Consider the following 21,547-nt stretch of genomic DNA (forward strand, 5'->3'; position numbering starts at 1 on the left):
ATGGATCCTTGTCCTGGACCAGAGAAGCGTTGGAAGCTTCTTGATGTTTTATATCAATTAGGTACACTATGATGTTTTGTATAAAATGATATTATTGAGAAAAAATATTATTGATTTTATTTTTGTTGTGATGTTTGGAAAACCAAAGTAACATAATTATATTTATTCGTGGAGAGCTCCTGACTTCCTTTGAGGATAATCTCCTATGGTAATCAGGAATGTAACACAAACAACATTTACATAACAAGTGACCAAGATCGACAGGGCGAAAAAAAGCATAAAGCAAAGGCTTAAAAAAATTTGAGATTCAAGTAAATCTTTAAAAAAAAATTGTAGGTATTAAGGGTTTTGAAGAAATTTCAGAGTTTTTGATTTTTTTTTAAGTTTTAAATATTTATTTAGAATAATATATTTATTCTGTAACTACTATAATCTGATATTTTTATCGTTTTATGAAATATATAAAAGCTTTTTATTTTTTATTTGATTGATTTTATTAAACAAAATTTTAATTACACTTAGTAATTCTTGGTAATCTTCAAGGTAGTAGTAATACAACCTTACACATAATAATATTTTGGCAGATTTTAAGTTTTATTAGTAAAACTATGTCCAAATGATATATTTTGTAGTAAAGCCAATGATTTTATATAATGAATGTCATTACAAATATAACTACATAAACAGTTTACCAAAAATAGGTCGAATCACCACACCCTTCTTCTCGAGATTAATTATGAAAACATTCTCACAAGCAAACTCATGGCTGGCTTTAACTCTGTTTCCGATTTGAAATATTTCAAGACAATATAGAGAGTGATAGTGAATATTGAACCCAAAATGTTCCAGAAATCGATGCTTTCGGAAAGAGGTATATCATTTCGTTTAGTGAATTTGGTAAGTAGGTATGTTTAGTTTGGTAAACTAATTATTTATTATTTCTCTCTATAGGATTGCAAACCAAGAGTTTTGAAGATCTTTTTCACATCATTTTAGTTTTATCAGTTTTTTATTTGTTTCCTTATAATTTGTTTCTTTCGTATTTTATTTTTCTATTACCTATGTTTCTTTTAAGATTATAATGATTAATTTTTATTATGAAATCAATAATTCTATTTCCTGTGTTTTGTTTTGTTTTGTTTTAAATTCATAATAAATTAATATAAGTGTGCATACTATTATATATTTTATCTAATTTACACCTAACCAATTACACAAGCATTTAAAAAAAAACAAATAAGCTTACATTATATATGTTGCACCAAAAAAAAAGCTTACATTAAATATACATACACAATTTTGTTTGATATATATCATTAGATCTAATATTTGTGCATATAACTTTAAGGTTTCTAATATCTATAGATTAAAATTAATAACTTTAAATCCAGCCACATTATATATACATGCAAAAATTCAAAGTGATAATATCTTTAAATCTATTCACTCCGCGCAGGGCGCGGGTTATCACCTAATCATTCTATTAAACACTTTAGAAAAAAACATATACATTCTGCAGCATACTAAATCTATAGCATAATACTACTGCTTTATCATCTGCTCTGCCAATCAAAGCCTTAGGCTACAACAAAAACAAAAAAAAATAATTACAAGAGTTTTTTGGGTATTGTAATTATTCTTGAGAAAATTGGTGATAGATATGAGCATCTTATAATTGTATGGGTGATTATTGGCTATAACCAACTACTATCCCCAAACTCCCACTTTGATGTTAAAAACCATCTAAACCTGAATATTCAGAATAACAATTGGGAATCCTATTTCTATTTGCTCAGAGTTCATCATTAGCCCATCATCATATTTATATCCGCAATATTTTCCATGTTACGTCAAATCAACCAAGTTACAAAGAAAAATGATGAAAACACAAAAACTCAAAACAACATCCTTTGGAATCTATAAAAAAAATTTTATAAGAGCTTATCTTACTTCATTTGAGCACTGATATTGCGTCAACAAGTGGATTTCATAGCAGCAACCGAGACGTTGCTCACAAGAATAGAAGCAGTCAAATTAATTAACCTCGCAATTCTTCTCTCAGTGGTTAAGAAAGCATGTCGAGGAAGCTTTTGTCCAATCTCCCATCATGTAACATATTAGTGACTAAGCCAAAGGTTGAAGCCTCTGCAGAAAACCCGAAACTCCTCATTTCTTTGATGAGTTCTGCTGATGCTGCTTTTTCACCATCCCACAGATGTGCCCTGATTAGCGCATTATAGGTACGGTCATTTGGGAGAGGCCCGTCTTCCTTCATCTTCCTAAACAAGGCAACAGCTTCCTGTTTTAAGCGTTTCACACAGAATCCTGAGATCATTATAGTGTACGTTCTAACATCAGGCTTCACTCCTTTAAGATCGAGGCTACAGAATAATTCCCAGGCGTCTTCCACTTTACCGGCCCTGCACATCCCCTCGATGACGATAGTATATGTAATAATCCCAAGTTCCAGTTCACTATTTTGCATATCCTTGAATATGACCAACGCTTCCTCTAGCTTCCCGTTATCACAGAACCCATCTAACAGAATGTTGTAGGTCCAAATATTGGGAGGCACACCACAAGAAACCATTTGTTTGAAATTTTTTTGAGCATTCTCACAGTCCCTAGCTTGAAAAAACCCTTGGATAAGAGTGGTGTAAGTGATGGTGCCCCCAACCAATCCTCTTTGAGACATCTCACGAAAGAGTTGCATGCCGTCTTCTACTCTTTTAGACTTGCAGAATCCATTTATGAGAGTATTATAAGTAACTACATCTGGGTAACAATCTTCGCTAATCATCAAATCAAACATCTGCATGGCCTCGTCTATTCGATCGTGCATTCAAAACCCATAGATCAATGAATTATATGTGAAAATATCAGGAGCTATAGACCTTTGGATCATCTCCTTGTACAAACTTTCAGCCTCTGAAAGTTTCCCCTCTTTTGCGAACGAATCTATCAATGCGCTGAAAGTAAAAACATTTGGGTTTATCTTTCTCTCAATCATCTCTTTGAGTAGTCGATACGCATCGCTCCATCTTCCGTAACGACAGAGACAGCTAATGAGGGAATTGTAAGTAAAAACATTCCCTCTAACCCCTTTGTTCTCCATTTCACTGAAGAGCTCGAGTGCATCATCTACGTGTTTGTATTTGCAAAGACCATCAATGACTGTACTGTAGATCACAACATCCGCCTCAATTTTCAACTTCTCCATCTTCTTGATCAGATCTAGAGCCAAATCAATCTCACCCCTCTTACATAACCCATTTACTACAACACCATAAGTAAACAGATCCGGTTGGCATCCTTTGGCAACCATCCGGTCAACTAAAGCCACAGCTTCAGAAGTTTTGTTGTGGAGAAAGAGCCCGTGAATTAGAGTGTTGAAGGTGATGGTATTAGGTTGACATCCCATTTCCACCATTTGATCAACCAAAGCTACTGTCTCGGAGATCCTGTTACAGCGGCAGTATCCATTGAGTAGAGAAGAAAGCGTGACAACATTGGGGTCATACCCGAGTTTCATCATCTTGCCAGAGGGAGCTGAGAGGAGCGGCAGAAAGAGTTAATCAAAATAGTGTATGTATAGATATTATGTGTAATCCCCAGCATCTCCATCTTTGACCACTTCAAACTTGTTCAACTTTGCAATTGCAGTCAACAGTTTACTGAACTCGATAATTGAAGGGAAAGGACGAGACTTCACCATCTCACTGAACAAACCAACTGCATCTTCTATCTTAGTATCTTCTAGAAACCCATCTCTGTAATCATCATCACTGCGACCAGAAAAAGCTCGAGTCCAGCAACAGAAGGAAGGAAGATAACTTAGAGGATTACCGGTTCCATGGAGATTTTGATGAACAAATCGCTTTGGTGCCAGTGAAATTGCGATCAAAATCGATCTCATCGTCTTCTTGATTTGGCTCCAGCTAATTGAGTTCCTTGTCAAATCTCAGGAGCTATCCAACTGCAAATTTCTAAACCCTACACGAATCATCATCAACCCAGCTATTGAAACCGACAGAGTTCCGGTTCAGTTTCGTTCCACTTTTAAAAATCAAGACAAACAATCAAAGACCATTTACAGACTATCCACTTCTAAAAATATTATATACGATTATAAAATTTATCAACAAACCGGTTTAACAACAGTCCGGTGTTGTCCAATCACTAACTATATTAGAGGAACCAGTTAATGACATTTTTATTGATGTTATAAGCTGACTTAAAATATAAACAAAGTTATTTATTTTAGGAGAACCTTGGCCATCAATATCATCCCCAATTCCACTCAACTCTCAAGTAACTAAATGAGTTGGATATACCACACTGGCACACTGCAATGAGAAGGAATTAAGCATCTCCATACTGATTAGGAACCACCTAACCAAAATAAACACTTACGACCCTATTTCCTTATGAACGATAAATGATTCACTAAGCCTTCTTAAATCACATTTTATAGAGTGCAGATTTCGTTTTACGGCTCTACACTCTCAGAAACAAATCAAAAGTACACAAGGCGTTGGTTCCAGTCTACCGTATCAGATTATCAGGTATCAACTTGGTTACAATTCAATCTTCAGTTCTCTAAGGTAAGGAACTATAATCAATTGGAAATTTGTTGCCCATTTGTATTGAAACTGATCCAGTAATATAGAAATGACAGTTGATCCATTAGAACTGGTTCGATCTCATGTTTCCTGAACAAGCCAAATAAACAGAACTAAAAACTGAAACATCTAAGCTTTATTGGAATTTCTTTACAAATGCGATCAAATATATATATGCACAAATTGAAAAAAAAAATCTACATAAAGACAGCCAAATACAACAACTGACAACATCAAATATTTATTACAAAACCAAAAAGAGAGACGACAAACTATCCCTAAGATCCTGAACATAATCGTCTAAAGGATTCTATGTAAGAACATCAATCATACTTCTGTTAAAAGACAAGGGTAATAAGATCACTAGCTCGTTTTCGTTCTTGAATCTTGAACAAGATCTTTGTGTGCTGGCTTATGTCCAAATCGATTTCGAAATTCAGATTCTATATAACCAGATCTTTATGTAAAAGTCAGCTAAGTGCGCCTGATTGCATCACAGGGAAGGACCAATCGTTGCTGTTCTTGGTCGAAGCGCTATGTTCATCATCATCAACGCTCAAATGTTTCTCATCCGTACCAAAATCGAACTCCTTATTCGGCCCGAGAGAGGAATGCTGCGCTGCTTCTTGATGAGACGACGCAGATGCTTCAGGGAACGTCGTTCTTAGCTTCTGATCAACGCATCTAATGAAATGATCCGCATCAAGATCGAACGAAACCGGTTTATCCGGTCTCGCAATCTTCTTCTGCTCTTTAGGAGTCGTAACAGCCTTGGAGAAATGCAGCTTACCAGGGCTCAACAGCTTTGGAGGATCAGAGACTTGGAAGTGAGTGACTCCGTCAGGGAAAGGAGAAGCTGGACCCGAACCGGACATAACCGAGCTGGGCGAGATAAGCTGAGCGAGTGGACTACCAGGAGGAAGTTGGTAAAACTGAAACTCATAGTTAGACACTGGAGACCTGAGACCATAGTTACCGTTGGAGTTAAAGAGCTGCGCGAAAGGGACTTCGGGTGAAGAAGGTGTTGTGGTGGCTAAGTAGAAAGACTCGTCGAGAGGCGGCGTAACCGGAGCCGAAGATGGTTCGGTGGTGTAAGTAGAGAAAACCGGAGGAGACACCAGCTGAGGCTCGTGAGCGTAAGGTCCAATGGCGAATATCGAAGGACGTTCGTTGTTGTTAGAAGGTAGAGGACTAAGGGAGAGGATCCCTACAGGGGACTGCGTAGCGGAAGGAGGTTCTGATTGGAAGAAGGAAGCTGGAGATGAAGGTGGAGCTATGAAAGGAAGAGCCGTCATAACCGAACGATAACCGGAATTGGATGTGGAATCGGTATGAACCGGTTCAGGAGCAAGAGCGGCTTTCCCTATTCGTTTTCTTCTTTGTGTTGATGGTCTGAAACACATGAAGCGGTTCCACCATCTTCGCTTCTTCTGCTATTCAAATTTTTTTTTGATTAAAATCAGATTGAAATCACATAAACAAATCTATTGTGAACGATCGAAGAAGAAACACTGTTCGATTCCATTAATCGTGAATCGATGGAGCTCGCCTACAAACTGTTCGATCTAATGCTTATATAGTTATCCGATGATCACTAAACCTCGAGAAAATGAGCTAAATTCGATGAGGAATCGAAAACGGAGAGGGACTCACATGAATCGGAGAAGGTTGGTGATGAACACGATCATCAGAGGAAGCAAACGCAGAAGCGGCTGCGTTTATAGTCTCCAAAACGTTGTTTCCACTCGCGCCGGTTCTCATCTTTCCTCTTGATCTTTATCTCACTCTGATAATTTTCACAAAACAGAGCATTCGAATTTCTCAAAGTATTAATCAAAATATCTGGTGAGTAAAAAGTTGAAAACCATTTATAAATAAGGACACGCAACCCGAAAGTTCTGGGAATGTTGTTTTCTCCCAAAATATATATACATGTGTGTGTGATATATGTATATGTGTGTGTGTCAAGAAGGTTTGAGGTCAAAACACGGCAAAGAACAAAGGCGTGCCACTATTTACATTTTGTTTGTAAATTGATACAATCTTGAAGGGCTATTATGTCTATTAAACTTGCGAAGAATTTGACTATATTGCTTCTTTTTTTTTTTCGTTTTAATTTTGAGATGCAAAATTTATAAGTATGTTTTTCTTTTCATTCTAATTTTAAATTTTCATTTTTATTGCTAATATTTCACTATTTATCTGGTCAACTGTTTCAGTAATTATAGATTAGTGCGAAATCAAATGAGGTTAGTGAATTAAGATATTCTTACGACCACAAAGATTGAGTGAGATGCGTTTGTTTTAATTTTTTATTTCTCATAACGAAAAAGGTGTCACAGAAATGCACGTGTGGGAGAACCGAATCTATCTCTTTTAGTTTTTAGGTTTCTCGTGTGCACATTAGTGTGGGGCTAAACCAAGTAATTTAAAATTGTTAAATAAATTATATATTCTGAATTAAAAATGATGTCACAATTTCTGACCCCTAAGAAACATTATTATCTCACAAAGCCAATTTCAACTTGTTTTGCACGGTGGCTTGACTTCATGTTTTGGGTCTTGTTTACTTTTCTATCTCCCCATACCCAATAATCAAATCGAATTTCCTATAAATGCTTTACCGAATCAATAATTCAATCTTTTTTGGCACATTATAATTTGATCGTTAAATAATAATTATAAACTTATAGCCACTTTGTAACTTTGTTAGAAAATGGATTACTGTTTGTATTTGTCCAATTGACTGATTCTTGGTTCCAAAAAGGGGACATAACTTATTGAAGCATTTACACAAAAATGGAAGACAGGCACAGTTAATGTTATTTTAGTGCAAAAATGTTTAGCTGCCTGTCAATCAAATAAATACGCAGATCTTTCCAGATTCTTTAAATTTTCATATTAGTTGGAAATTCATTTTAATATCCCCAAAATATAGAATTTGAAATAGTTTTTTTTTGGGTAAATAGATAGGTGAGGGTTATAAAGACATCATTACTACTTGTCATTACAATAAACAGAAATATAAAAATGAAAATAAAAAATGATGAAAAAATGAAAAACTTTTTTCAACTGAGATTTTGTTTTTAAAAAAACTTTAAGACATTTAAAACATTATTTTATCATTGATCTATTTTTATATTTAAATTTTAATTTTAATATTTAGCTATATCAATATTATGTTATCAGTTTTTTTAGGATCTTTTAATATTATTGATGCTGTAAAATGTAAGAATTAAGTCTAAAGAGTTAACTATGAAAAATATATAGAAAAAAATAGAAAATGATGAGTTTCACTGCCAAGTTTAAGGATACACTTGTCATGTTGTTTTTGGTAGACCTTGATACTGTTGGGAAAAATTAGCGGACAATATTTTCTTCGAGAGGTTAAGATGGAATGTAGATAGTTTTTTGTTTGAGATAACCTTCGTATTTTAGGAAAGAGATTTTTCTGCTAAAGCTTGTGTTTGGAGATTTCTTGGAGACTTTTAGAACTCTTGCTGAAATGTTTTCTCTCTATTATTTTTCTTGATTCTGGATGATTACAAATGGTGCTAAACACCCCTATTTATACAAGTGAAGGAGTACACTCTAACATGTTCTAGATTTCTCTAAATTATTATTTTATCTAACTCCATAACTTTCTCTCTTCTTCTCCATAATTCTAGATAGTTCTTCTTCTTGGGCTCTTGAATCATAACTTGATTAGTTATTATTCTTGGGCTAATGAGGGAAAACCCAACAAATCTCCCCCTTTCCGATTTAGCCCGAAACCGTTGCCATCCCCGTGCCTTTGCAGCAATTTTCAAACTTCTTAAGCGGTAATACCTTGGTCATAAAATCTGACCAGTTTTCATTTGTGTGTACCTTGTTGAGATGTATGAGCTTCTCTTTAAGAACTTCTCGGATCCAATGATGCCGAATGTCGATGTGCTTCGAGCGGGAGTGAAACGTTGGGTTCTTTGCTAGGTGAATAGCACTTTGGTTGTCACATAACAAGTTGTACTTGTCTTGCTTCACTCCTAATTCATGTAAGAAGTTCTTCATCCATAGCATCTCTTTGCACGCTTCCGTTGCTGCGATATACTCTGCTTCCGTGGTAGATAAGGCAACACACTTTTGTAGCTTCGACTGCCATGAAACAGCTCCCCCTGCAAAGGTAGTTACAAATCCTGATGTCGATTTTCTTGAATCTTTATCACCAGCCCAATCTGCATCGGTGTAACCGTTCAACTCCAATTTTCCATTGCCAAAACATAAACACTTCTTCGTTGTGCCTCATAGATAGCGTAGGATCCACTTAACTGCTTTCCAATGCTCCTTTCCTGGATTCGCTAGAAAGCGACTCACAACTCCTACAGCGTAGACAATGTCGGGTCTGGTGCACACCATAGCATACATGAGACTGCCCACGGCTGATGCATATGGGGTAGTCTTCATTTCCTCTTTCTCCTTCTCACTTGTTGGACTTTGTTCAAAAGCTTGAAATGTCCACCAAGTGGAGTGCTCACCGGCTTTGCTTTGTGCATGTTGAATCTCTCCAACACTCTTTCCACATATCGTTCTTGGGACAGCCATAAAAGCTTCTTTGGTCTATCCCGAGTGATCTTCATTCCAAGAATCTGTCTCGCTTGCCCCATATCTTTCATCGCAAAACACCTTCCCAAATCTTTCTTCAATGCGGCTATCTTGTTGCGATCTTGGCCAACAATTAACATATCGTCAACATAGAGCAATAATATGAGAAAGTCGCTGCTTTCATACTTCTTTATGAAAACGCAATGATCATTCTTGGTTTTCTTGAAGTTGTGATCCACCATGAAGGAGTCAAACTTCTTGTACCATTGTCTTGGGGCTTGCTTGAGGCCGTAAAGACTCTTCTTTAATCGGCATACCAAGTCTTCTTTTTCTGGAACCTTGAATCCTTCAGGTTGCTCCATATAGATCTCCTCCTCGAGTTCACCGTGTAGAAAGGCCGTCTTGACATCGAGTTGTTCAATCTCCAAGTCTAGAACCGCTGCTAGACCAAGAACCACTCGGATAGAAGACATCTTCACTACTGGAGAGAATATTTCTTCAAAATCTATGCCTTTCTTCTGGTTGAATCCTTTCACAACCAGTCGGGCTTTGTATCTTGGATTTGAGCTTCTCTCCTCATACTTCAACCTGTACACCCACTTGTTCTTCAAGGCTCTCTTTCCTTTTGGTAGCTTCACCAGCTCGTAAGTGTGATTATCATGCAAGGATTGCATTTCATCTTGCATGCCTTCAACCCACTCATCTTTATGAGTGTCTCCTATGGCCTCTTCATAGCTTTGAGGCTCCCCCTCATCTGTAAGATTGACGTACTCATCTCGATAGTATCTTACAGATGGTCTTGTCTCTCTTCCAGACCTTCTTGGCTCATGTTCTTCTTCTGGCTCCACTTGATCTTCTTCTTCACCTTCACCATTCGGATCCATGATGGGATCCCCTTCGCCATCATCTCCAATCACTTGTTCATGATTTTGGGGCTTATAAGAATCTTCATTCCTTACAACCCTTAGCTTTGGTTTCTTTAATTTGTTGATGTCTTCGATTGTTTGATCTTCGAAGAAAACAACATCTCTGCTCCGGATAACTTTTCTGTTAACCGGATCCCAAAGCCGATAGCCGAAATCATCTCTTGGTGACCTAAGATAGATGCACTCTTTAGTCTTGGAGTCTAGTTTGGCTCGTTCATCCTTAGGGATATGGACGAACGCTCTGCACCCAAACACCTTCAAATGGTTGTAAGAGATCTTCTTACCCGACCAAACTTCCTCCGGGACATTGCCTTCCAAAGGAACTGATGGTGTGAGATTTATGACGTCCACTGCAGTCTTTATGGCTTCTCCCCAAAATGGCTTGGGTAGTTTAGCGTGAGAGAGCATGCACCGAACTCTTTCTGTGATCGTTCGATTCATTCTTTCAGCTAGCCCATTCAGTTGTGGCGTCTTTGGTGGTGTCTTCTCCATTCTGATTCCATGAGCTTTGCAAAACGCTTCAAAGGGACCTCGATACTCTCCACCATTGTCAGATCGAACACACTTGAGTTTTTGACCCGTACTTCGTTCTGCTTGGGCTACAAACTCCTTGAAAGCATCAAGAACTTGATCTTTTGTTTTCAAAAGATGTATCCACACCTTTCTTGAATGGTCATCAATAAAGGTGATGAAATATGATGCACCTCCATTGGATTTCTCGGACATGGAGCATACGTCAGTATGCACAAGATCAAGAATATGCTTTCTTCTCATAGGCGTAGACGATCTTCGGAAAGCGACTCTATGTTGTTTTCCGGCTAAGCAATCATGACATGGTGAGAGAGAGAGACCTTTCATATCAGGAAGAAGTTTCTTGCGAGAAAGTATGTTTAAACCTTTCTCACTCATATGCCCGAGTCTTCGGTGCCATATATCCATGTCATCACTTGCGACATTTACTTCTTCCTTGCAAAGCTTGGCTTGAGTCACATATAATGAGCCTTCTTTACTTCCTCGAGCCATGATCAAACTTCCTTTGGTTAGCTTCCATTTGCCACTACCAAAGTGGCTATCGAAACCGGCATCATCGAGCTTCCCGGTTGATATGAGATTGTGCCGAATGTCGGGAACATGCCTCACATCTTTGAGAACTATCTTACATCCCGTGTTTGATGTAAGAATAACATCCCCCTTTCCAACGATCTTGCTTCTTCCTTGATTTCCCATTTGAACATTACCGAAGTCACCACTTTGGTAGGTTGTGAAGAAGCTTCCATGAGGGGTGATATGAAAAGAAGCACCAGAATCAACGATCCATGAACTATCATCAGAGCTAAGATTACATTCTCCAATGAGATATAATTCTTCGCTCTGGTCTTCCACAATGGTGGTAGTCTTGTCTTCATGCTTCTTTGTAGGATTGAACCGGTCTGGTTTGATATTACCGGTTTGTTTGTCTCTCTTGAAAAACCGACATTCCGACTTCATGTGACCCGGCTTGCCGCAATAGTAGCAGGTAACTCTTGTACGTGACTTGGATCTTCCTCGAGATTGGTCTCGTCCTCTGCTTCTGTTGTGACCACGAGTCTCTTCTCTACCCCGTCTATCAACAATGTTAGCTTCTGAATAAGAACTTGAACCTCGCTCCTTCCTGCGGACTTCTTCGTTTAGAAGGCTATCACTGACGGTGTCCATAGTAAGCTTTCCCTCCGGTGCTGAATTGCTTAGAGTGACAACTAGTGTGTCCCAACTCTCTGGTAGTGAACTAAGGAGTAAAAGGGCTTGCATTTCGTCTTCAACCTTCATATCAACTTTGTTAAGTTGATTTACGATCCCCTTGAAATTGTTCAAGTGCTCCATCATGCTCTGGCCATCCTTCTACTCCAACTTTACCAACCGTCGAACAAGAAGAGCTTTGTTTCGAGGTGTTTTCTTTTGAATCATGGATTCAAGTTTTGTCCATAATTCAAAAGCATTTGTGTAGGTAGAGACATGTTCAAAGAGAGATCGGTCGACATACTTGCGTATTACGGCAACCGCTTTTCTATTAAGAATCTCCCATGCTTTATCATCCTTTCCTTCCGGCTTATCCTTCATGATGATGGGCTCATGCAAATCTTTGCAATAAAGATGATCTTCCATCATCGGTTTCCAATAAGAGAAGTTGTCCGTCGTGAGCTTGAACATATCACCTTCAAAGGTAACGGTGGCCTCCATCTTCACTTCTTCAAAGATAACCGGTAACTTAGCTCTGATACCAGTTGTTGGGAAAAATTAGCGGATAATATTTTCTTCGAGAGGTTAAGATGGAATGTAGACGGTTTTTTGTTTGAGATAACCTTCGTATTTTAGGAAAGGGATTTTTCTACTAAAGCTTGTGTTTGGAGATTTCTTGGAGACTTTTAGAACTCTTGCTGAAATGTTTTCTCTCTATTATTTTTCTTGATTCTGGATGATTACAAATGGTGCTAAACACCCCTATTTATACAAGTGAAGGAGTACACTCTAACATGTTCTAGATTTCTCTAAATTATTATTTTATCTAACTCCATAACTTTCTCTCTTCTTCTCCATAATTCTAGATAGTTCTTCTTCTTGGGCTCTTGGATCATAACTTGATTAGTTATTATTCTTGGGCTAATGAGGGAAAACCCAACAGATACTTTTACTTGATTACTGTTTTTTCAGAAAACAAAAAAAAACTTTTTTTGTAACTGAACAGAAAAAAAAACTTTCTAAAAAACTAAAGCAACTTCTATAGTTATCTGGTTTAATACTTTAATATCATATTATCTGAAACTAAAAATCAAATCTTACTGAAATTATAATAAAATTATAATAAGCTGAAACAGTTTACAAACCAAAAATCAACCATTTTTTTTTGACAAAAGGGCTTTTTAAAATCAACATTTAGTTCCAATGTAAAAGTAAATTTTCAGCCTACGAAACTGATTTGTCCAAAAATATTTCTATACTCTCACACTATAAATAATATTTTCTCCGTTCCTGAAAGTAAGATTTTCTAAAATATTCACGCTTATTAGAAATTCAATAAATATTTATAATTTAATTTTTTTTTACTTTATTATATAGTTTCCAATAACTTTTCACCAATGAAATTTAATCAATTCAAATATTTTCATTTAATATTTCTTAAAAATATAAAAAGTACCTTAAATATATATAAAATATATCTTTGTGAAACATGTAAAAAATATAAAAAAACATCTTACTTTCGGGAACGGAGGGAGTATATAAATCTTATTTGGTTTCAATATTTATAATATGTAACTTTTCTAAGGTAACTTACAATAGAAAGATATAAGCACATATAGAGTCCATTTTAATTGAAGTACTCTTTTTGTATAGATTTTAATTGAAATACTAATTATTTATAAACAAAATATAGAGTTATTTAGTCCGTAGACTCGTAATTATACCAGGAAATTGAATTTGAGCTAACCACAGGGTGGTGGGCTAGTGGTCTTGAGGTAGTTAACACACCAATACGGACCCGGGTTCGAATACCCCCTGTGGCCACGGAATGCTTTACGCCCTCCCCAAGTTTAAAGTTATCGCGGCGTTGGTGCTGGGTCCTTGGGTAATGGGTATTAGTGCCGGCTGGTTCCGGGCCAGGGGGATTAGATGGTTGGCAATCGGAAACCATGTGCGGATTACGGGCCTTTGGGCAAACGGAAACCACGTGCGGATTACGGATCACCTTTGAACCTCCTGTTAAAAAAAAAAAAAAAAAAAAAAAAATTGAATTTGAGCTTTGTGAATTAGATTTATGTCGTTATCTGAAATGAAATAGAAAGATAAAGTTGAGCACATTATTGTCCAATTTTTTTCTTTTAAGTTATAAATTTATCACCTGTCGGAAGTTCAATGAGTTAGGTCATCAACCGCACTTCCGGACTCGAGCTTTGACACGTGTAACCAACCCACCTTGCACTCAAAGACAAAAGCAATTTAAAATAATAATCATGAAACTGGGATACAATTTCATAAAATTTTGCTCTAATTCAGTTTTGACATCGCATTAACATTTTTTTTTATTTTTGCAATGAGATAATAACATGACACCCAGAGTGTTTTTCGGGTTCGAAGGTTGATCTATTTTCTTATCTGAAAGACAAAACTCATGGGAAGCTTGACGTTTGGTATTATAAGCACCTCTCGCAGGCTGGGAAAGAGGTATTGATAAAGTCTTCTGGCTCCTCGCTTTCGACCTTTGCTATGTCATGTTTTCGTCTCCCCAAATCTATCATTGACAAACTCACCAGCATGTTAGCGGCCTTTTGGTGGGGAGCTGAGCCTCATCAAAGAAAGATTCATTGGGTAGCTTGGGAACGTTTGTGCCTTCCTAAGGACCAAGGTGGTCTTGGTTTCAGAGATCTTGAAGCTTTCAATCAAGCTATGTTGGCCAAACAAACGTGGAAAGTATTATCTCAACCGGATTCGATGCTTGCGAGATTCCTGAAGAGTAGATACTTTCCTGATGGTGAATTTTTGTCAGCTCCCTTAGGTCTTAGGCCGTCTTACGCTTGGCGTAGTTTGTTGCATGGCAGAGAGCTTCTGACAAAAGGCATTATTCGCAGAGTGGGTAATGGACAAAAGACTAGAGTATGGATTGATAAATGGATTGATGATCCAGTGGAAGGTATGCGAGCTCCTTGGATTAAGAACTACTTTTTCGATGTGAACCTGATTGCGAGCTCTCTGATTGATTCCTCTACTCGCTTGTGGAATCCAACGGCTCTGTGTGAAATATTTGTTCCAGGAGATGTTCAGATGCTGTTAAAGAATCAGCCAGCAGTTTTAAAAGAGGATTTTTATTCTTGGAAGCTGACTCGAAGTGGTCAATTCTCTGTTAAAACGGCTTATAACTTAGCCTTTGAAGAGAAGTCTAGACTATCTCAACCAGAAGCTTTTAACCATCCTTCTATTAATCCGCTTAAAGAGAAGGTTTGGAAGGTCTTAACGGTTCCAAAAATCAAAGTTTTTCTGTGGAAAGCATTAAATGGTGGCCTATCTGTAGCGGAGCTTATGGAAGCTAGAGGAATGAAGGTGGACAGTGGATGTCAAGTATGTGGAGGATCAACTGAATCTATCAATCACATTCTCTTCGAATGTCCTCTTGCAAGACTCGTTTGGGCTATCTCAGGTATCCCCAATCCCGAAAATGGATTCCACCAAACTTCGATTTTTGTAAACTTCAGTTATCTGCTGAGTTTGGAGAAGAAACGCAAGGTGGTGCCAAATTCTTTTAGAGTTTGGCCATGGATCTTATGGTCATTATGGAAGTCGAGAAACGAGCTCTTGTTCAGAGGTTTTACTCCAATTCCTTCAAATGTTATGTTGCGTGCCAATCAAGATGCCGATGAATGGTTTGAAGCGCAAGTGGTGGAGGAAAAAATTCTTTCCGAAACTCAAGTTAATACTCAGAAGAGAAAGGAGAAGTGGAAGCCGCCACCAAAAGATTGGTCTATGTGCAATGTTGGATTTGATTGGAATAAATCCAAAAATCTTGCGGGTGGTGGCTGGGTGATTCGTAACGAGAGAGGTGTTGTGCTTTGCCATAGCAGAAGAGCGTTCAGTAATATCCAATCTAGGGATCAGGCTAAGCTTGTGGTGATTCTTTGGGCTTTGGAGAGTATGGAGAGTCACAGAATGTCCCATATCATCATCGCTGGTGAATTCTGTGAAATGTTTGGAGCTGTTGAAAGACCACAAGCATGGCCTTCCTTCCTTCACTTTGCAGGTGAAATAGGAATCAGTATGGCAAGAATTGTTGGTTGTAAGCTGCAAGTGGTTAGCAGAGAAGCGAACAGAGGAGCATCTTTCATTGCTCAAAGCGTTACTAAGCAGGGTTTGGTGAGATCATATGTTCAGACTGGTTATCCTCCTTGGCTTTTTGAATTCTTTGTCAATGAAAGCCGTTATCTCTGAAGTGATTCTCATGGGCAGTTAGTTATGGTGTTGGGTTTCGGAGGAGAATGTTTGTCTTAGTTCTACCTGAGCCTTTTTGTTGTGTTGTTTGAGTGGTAGTGGAGATACAGAGGCATTTTTTGTTGTTGATGTTCCTCTGTAATGTTGTATATGTTTAAATTTTCAATGATCAATGAAAATTCAGTGAAAAAAAAAAAATAATAACATGACACCAGCTTTCACGTGCATCAAAGCTGGATGAAAAAGGACAAGAAGTTTACGTGAGATTTCTTCCAAAGTAAAAGCCACACCAAAATAAAAGTTAAGAACAATAAAAGTCAGATTAAAATAATATACTCGGAGATTCGAACTTATCATAAAAAGTCCCTTTACTGCCAACTTTATAATCCCGTATAATAATTACAAACTGAATGTTGGAGTGTATAAACACAATGTAGCTGAAGAGACAAGTTTACTTGCCCGAAACAATTGGAAAGCTTTTGTTAGTTGACATGAGATTTGAAAACGGACCTACTTTTTAAATGATCAAAACTGCTCAAAGAACCGGAAGAGATCATGTTATTTGAATCCAATACAGTTTCATGGGAAGATGATCCCAACAGACCAGTTTGCGAAACAGAAACGAGTAGTGTTTAAAGACAGATTCAAGACACTTGGAACATTTAAAGATCATTTTTTCAGGTTTCTATGGGCGGAAATGCAACGAACATATGTACATTAATTAGTTGTTCTTCGGGATCTAAAAGCTTTTTCTATTTCGCAGAGGCGAGATAACCAAAAAAAACAGAGAAATTTGAATTTATCTCTATTTTAGATTCATGTTAGCAAGATCCATGGAGTAATCCAGTATTATACTATTATTCAACAATGCACTCTAATATACTTATCTGATGGAAAAAAAAAAAAGCAAGACGCAGGCTTCCATAAGAGCCATAATCTGGCAAGAAACATCAGACCAAAATCTCACTATGAGCAGAACAAATGATCAAGAAAGCATATCCTACAACACATAAATTTTATTCAGCAAATAGAAGAAAAATTAGCATTGAGGCTTCTGCTTCTAAAGATAGACAAGTGACTAATGTTTCATCCATCGTCCAAATGATGATACTGCAAAGCAAACCAATCAGATATTTAAACTTAAAATTGACTAGAACAATCACTAGCAAGATTCTCCGGATGCTACAGGCATAAGCCGCAGCCAACAATAACCATTAATGTGTAAAGTCACCAAGTCCGGAGAGCAACCTTTGCTAACCATGAAATCAAACATCTCTTTCGCCTCATCTAGACGACTCTACTTGCAAAAAATCCAGCGACCATTGCAGTATAGGTGACAGCATTAGGCATTATACCTCTGTGGAGCATCTCCTCGTATAATTCTTCAGCTCCTAAAAACTTCCCCTCTCTTATCAGTCCGCTGATCAATATACTGTAAGTCCGAACATCAGGTAGGAGGGGAAGACTCGTAAATAACTGCCATGCTTCTTCCACCTTACTACCCTTGAACATTCCATTTACGATGATATTATTAGAAGTAGCAGTATTAAGATCCATCTCACTCTTCTGGAATGCCTCAAATATTTCCAGTGCCATTTCTAGTCTCTGATTATCACAGAGACCCTCCAGCAAAAACGAGTTATGCATCACAGCTCACATCAGTAGAAGTCAATTACAAAAGAGCTAACGGAGAGTGGTCAAGTGTCACTTGAGAAACTTGATCAAAATTAAGAAAACGAAAACCGGTTCAATTTGATTGTTACAGTATCCGGTTCAAGTCGATTAGTACAGTATCCGGTTCATCTCTCATTCGCAAAAGTCAACGTACTAGATTGACTCCTTCTCACATCTGGCTCTCATCCAGAGACTTTCATCGCTACTCTGCTCTCATGGCTTCTTCTTCTTCTTCCTCGCGTCGCACATGGAGATACCGCGTCTTCACTAGCTTCCACGGACCCGACGTCCGCAAAACCTTTCTCAGTCATTTACGCAAACAGTTTGGCTGCAATGGGATTTCGATGTTCAATGATCAAGCGATCGAGAGAAGCCACACCATCGCCCCTGCTCTCACGCAAGCGATCAGAGAATCGAGGATCTCCATCGTGGTGTTAACGAAGAACTATGCTTCTTCCAGCTGGTGTTTGGATGAGCTTTTGGAGATTCTGAAATGCAAGGAAGAGATCGGTCAGATAGTGATGACTATCTTCTACGGAGTAGATCCTTCCGATGTTCGGAAACAGACCGGAGATTTCGGGAAAGTCTTCAAGAAAACGTGTCGTGGTAAAACAGAGGAGGAGAAGCAAAGGTGGAGTCAAGCTTTGACCGATGTGGGAAACATAGCTGGGGAACACTTCCTCAACTGGTTTGTTTGTTTTTCCATTCACTTGTATTTTCTTATCAGTCTCACATATGAATTTAATCTCTTTTTTAGGGACAAGGAATCGGAGATGATTGAAAAGATTGCTAGAGATGTCTCAAACAAGCTAAATGCTACAGTCTCTAGGGATTTTGAAGACATGGTTGGTATTGAAGCACACTTGGATAAGATGCAATCTTTGTTACATTCAGATGAGGAGGGTGGAGCTATGATTGTTGGAATCTGTGGCCCTTCTGGCATTGGTAAGACTACCATTGCCAGGGCTTTACATAGTCGGCTCTCTAGCGGTTTCCAGCTTACTTGTTTTATGGAGAATCTTAGAGGAAGCTGTAACAGTGGTGGTCTTGATGAGTATGGATTGAAGCTGCGTTTACAAGAGCTACTTCTTTCCAAGATTTTTAACCAAAACGGTATGAGGATATACCATTTAGGTGCGATACCAGAAAGGCTGTGTGACCAAAAAGTTCTTATCATTCTTGATGATGTGGACGATCTGCAGCAGCTTGAGGCTTTGGCTGATGAAACTAACTGGTTTGGTGATGGAAGCAGGATTATCGTAACCACGGAAGATCAAGAGCTTTTGGAGCTACATGGTATCACCAATATATACCATGTGGATCTTCCAACTGAAAAAGAGGCTCGTAAGATCTTTTGCAGATATGCTTTTAGACAGAGCTTACCACCATATGGTTATGAAAATCTTGCAGAAAGAGCAACAGAGCTGTGCGGCAATCTTCCTTTTGGTCTCCGTGTCATGGGTTCAATGTTACGGGGAAAGAAAGAAGACGACTGGGAAAGTATATTGTGCAGGCTAGAAAATAGCAATATACCAAAGATCGAAGCAGTACTTAGAGTTGGATACGACAGTTTACATGAGAAGGATCAAATTCTGTTTCACCTCATTGCAGTCTTCTTCAACTACGAAAACGATGGCCATGTGAAAACAATGCTAGCTGACAGTGGCTTGGATGTTAGACTCGGGTTGAAAACCCTCGCCTACAAATCTCTCATAAAAATATCTTCGGAAGGAGAAGTAGTGATGCACAAGTTACTACAGCAAGTGGGCAGACAAGCGATTCAAAGACAGGAGCCTTGGAAACGCCAAATTCTAATTGATACTGATGACATTCGAGATGTCCTTGAAAATGATTCTGTAAGTTTCTCTTTTTATTTTTGAATGTGTCTGTTAAACAGAACAGAGTCATTTGGCAGATCTTACCACATATTGTTCTAACATAACTTCTTCTGTTTTGAATTTTGTTTAGGGTAGTAGAAGCTTGATGGGGATATCTTTTGATATGTCTACAATCAAAGACGACATGGATATTAGCGCAAGAGTTTTTAAAAGTATGCGTACTCTTCGATTCCTCAGGGTCTACAACACGAGATGTGATACAAATGTTAGAGTGCATTTACCCGAGGACATGGAGTTTCCACCTCGTCTGAAGTTATTACACTGGGAGGTATATCCGAGGAAGTGTCTTCCTCGTACATTTTGTCCCGAACATCTTGTGGAACTACACTTGACAGATACCCAGCTTGAGCAATTGTGGGAAGGAACCCAGGTTGGTACTTTTCTTAATATATTTGTGATACCTATTTAATGGGTTTTCTCATCATTTCATTTCATGAACATTCCCATTCCTTTGTGCTATTTTACATTCAGCCCCTCACAAGTCTCAAGAAGATGGTTTTGGTTTCGTGCTTGTGTCTAAAGGAACTCCCGGATCTAGCAAATGCTACAAATCTCGAAATATTGGATGTGTGTGGATGCCAGAGTTTGGTAGAGATTCATTCCTCTGTTGGAAATCTTCATAGACTGCAGAGTTTGGATATGATTTTCTGTAAAAAGCTACAGGTTGTTCCAACTCTCTTCAACTTGACATCTCTTGAATCACTCGTGATAATGGGATCCTACCAAATGAGGGAACTTCCAGATATTTCCACGACCATCAGAGAACTTTCAATCCCAGAAACAATGTTAGAAGAATTTCTTGAATCAACTAGACTCTGGTCTCATCTTCAGTGTCTCGAGATATTTGGCTGTGCCATTACACATCAGTTTATAGCACATCCATCTCAGAGAAATTTGATGCTAGTGCGAAGTGTCACGGGTATTGAGAGAATTCCAGACTGTATCAAATGTCTTCATGGGTTAAAAGAGCTAAGTATATATGGCTGTCCAAAACTTGCATCACTCCCAGAGCTTCCTCGGTCGCTCACAACACTAACAGTATACAAATGTCCTTCACTGGAGACACTAGAACCTTTCCCTTTTGGCTCCCGGATTGAGGATCTCTCTTTCCTCGATTGCTTTAGATTGGGTCGAAAAGCAAGGCGACTAATTACCCAACAATCATCACGGGTATGCCTACCTGGAAGAAATGTACCTGCAGAGTTCCATCACCGGGCTATAGGAAATTTCGTGGCCATATGCTCAAATGCCTACCGATTTAAGCCCTAAACAGGTGATGGTGGAAGATCAAGTTATTGAATTACTGTGTCACATACTCATAAATGGTTGTCCCATGAAGAGCACCTTGAAAAACAAATTTGATGTTGAGATTACAATCCAATTAGAACATCTCATTATATTCCCCTCCACATTGCTTACGGTAGACCGACGGCCTGAGCAGTACAGCGAGATATTGTTTGAATTCAGCACCACATCCCAGGACATCGAAGTTATTGAATGTGGTGTTCAGATCTTGAGGGACAAAACCGACATAAGAAGCAGCTACGGAAGCTGTGAATCTAATTCAGAACAACTATTGGAATTGGAATTGGAAGACGACCTTGACTACGATGCACCAAGAGTAGATACCATTAAGGATTTTGCTAAGTTTCTTCCTTCGCTTCTTATTTTCCTTTCGAGTTTGATTCCAAGTGTTCTTTTTTATAGCTTACTAAAGCAACGTAAAGACTTGATACGTGATTATTTCACATCTTTCTTTTCCTTCTGATGTATTTTACCCATCAGACAATGTTCACTAGCTGTGTATGGACTTCAGCTATCTACTCGTTTTAAATTTTGTTAAATTTTCAAAGGAGCTGTTGAGGTTTTCAAGTGTTCTTTTGTATAGCTTTTACAC

General features: G+C 38.1%; 1 protein-coding gene and 2 pseudogenes across 2 annotated transcripts; 1 reads left to right on the plus strand and 2 right to left on the minus strand.

The window, feature by feature from the left end:
- Nucleotides 1–1,811: 1,811 nt before the first annotated feature.
- Nucleotides 1,812–4,534, minus strand: LOC106377663 (annotated as a pseudogene).
- A 206-nt stretch (nucleotides 4,535–4,740) lies between these two features.
- Nucleotides 4,741–6,609, minus strand: LOC106450652 (uncharacterized protein At1g76660). Of its 2 annotated transcripts, none has more exons than XM_013892369.3 (2): nucleotides 6,276–6,609; nucleotides 4,741–6,052 (listed from the first exon to the last, which is right to left on the minus strand). In XM_013892369.3, the coding sequence occupies exons 1-2, from the start codon at nucleotides 6,381–6,383 to the stop codon at nucleotides 5,093–5,095; spliced, it is 1,068 nt and encodes a 355-aa protein (XP_013747823.1). In that variant the 5' UTR covers nucleotides 6,384–6,609; the 3' UTR covers nucleotides 4,741–5,092. The 2 variants fall into 2 exon arrangements, with proteins under 2 accessions (XP_013747823.1, XP_013747814.1); XM_013892360.3 differs by having other exon boundaries at nucleotides 4,741–6,055; nucleotides 6,276–6,557.
- Nucleotides 6,610–17,801: 11,192 nt separating this feature from the next.
- Nucleotides 17,802–21,502, plus strand: LOC106450635 (annotated as a pseudogene).
- Nucleotides 21,503–21,547: the final 45 nt, after the last annotated feature.

Source organism: Brassica napus, chromosome A9 (assembly GCF_020379485.1).
Source record: "Brassica napus cultivar Da-Ae chromosome A9, Da-Ae, whole genome shotgun sequence".
NCBI lineage: Eukaryota > Viridiplantae > Streptophyta > Magnoliopsida > Brassicales > Brassicaceae > Brassica > Brassica napus.

Coding starts and splice junctions, on each gene's coding strand:
- LOC106450652 (XM_013892360.3), bottom strand. CDS start 6,383: ATGAGAACCGGCGCGAGTGGAAACAACGTTTTGGAGACTATAAACGCA. Junction 6,056..6,275: donor ACCAACCTTCTCCGATTCAT/GTGAGTCCCTCT, acceptor AAATTTGAATAG/CAGAAGAAGCGAAGATGGTG.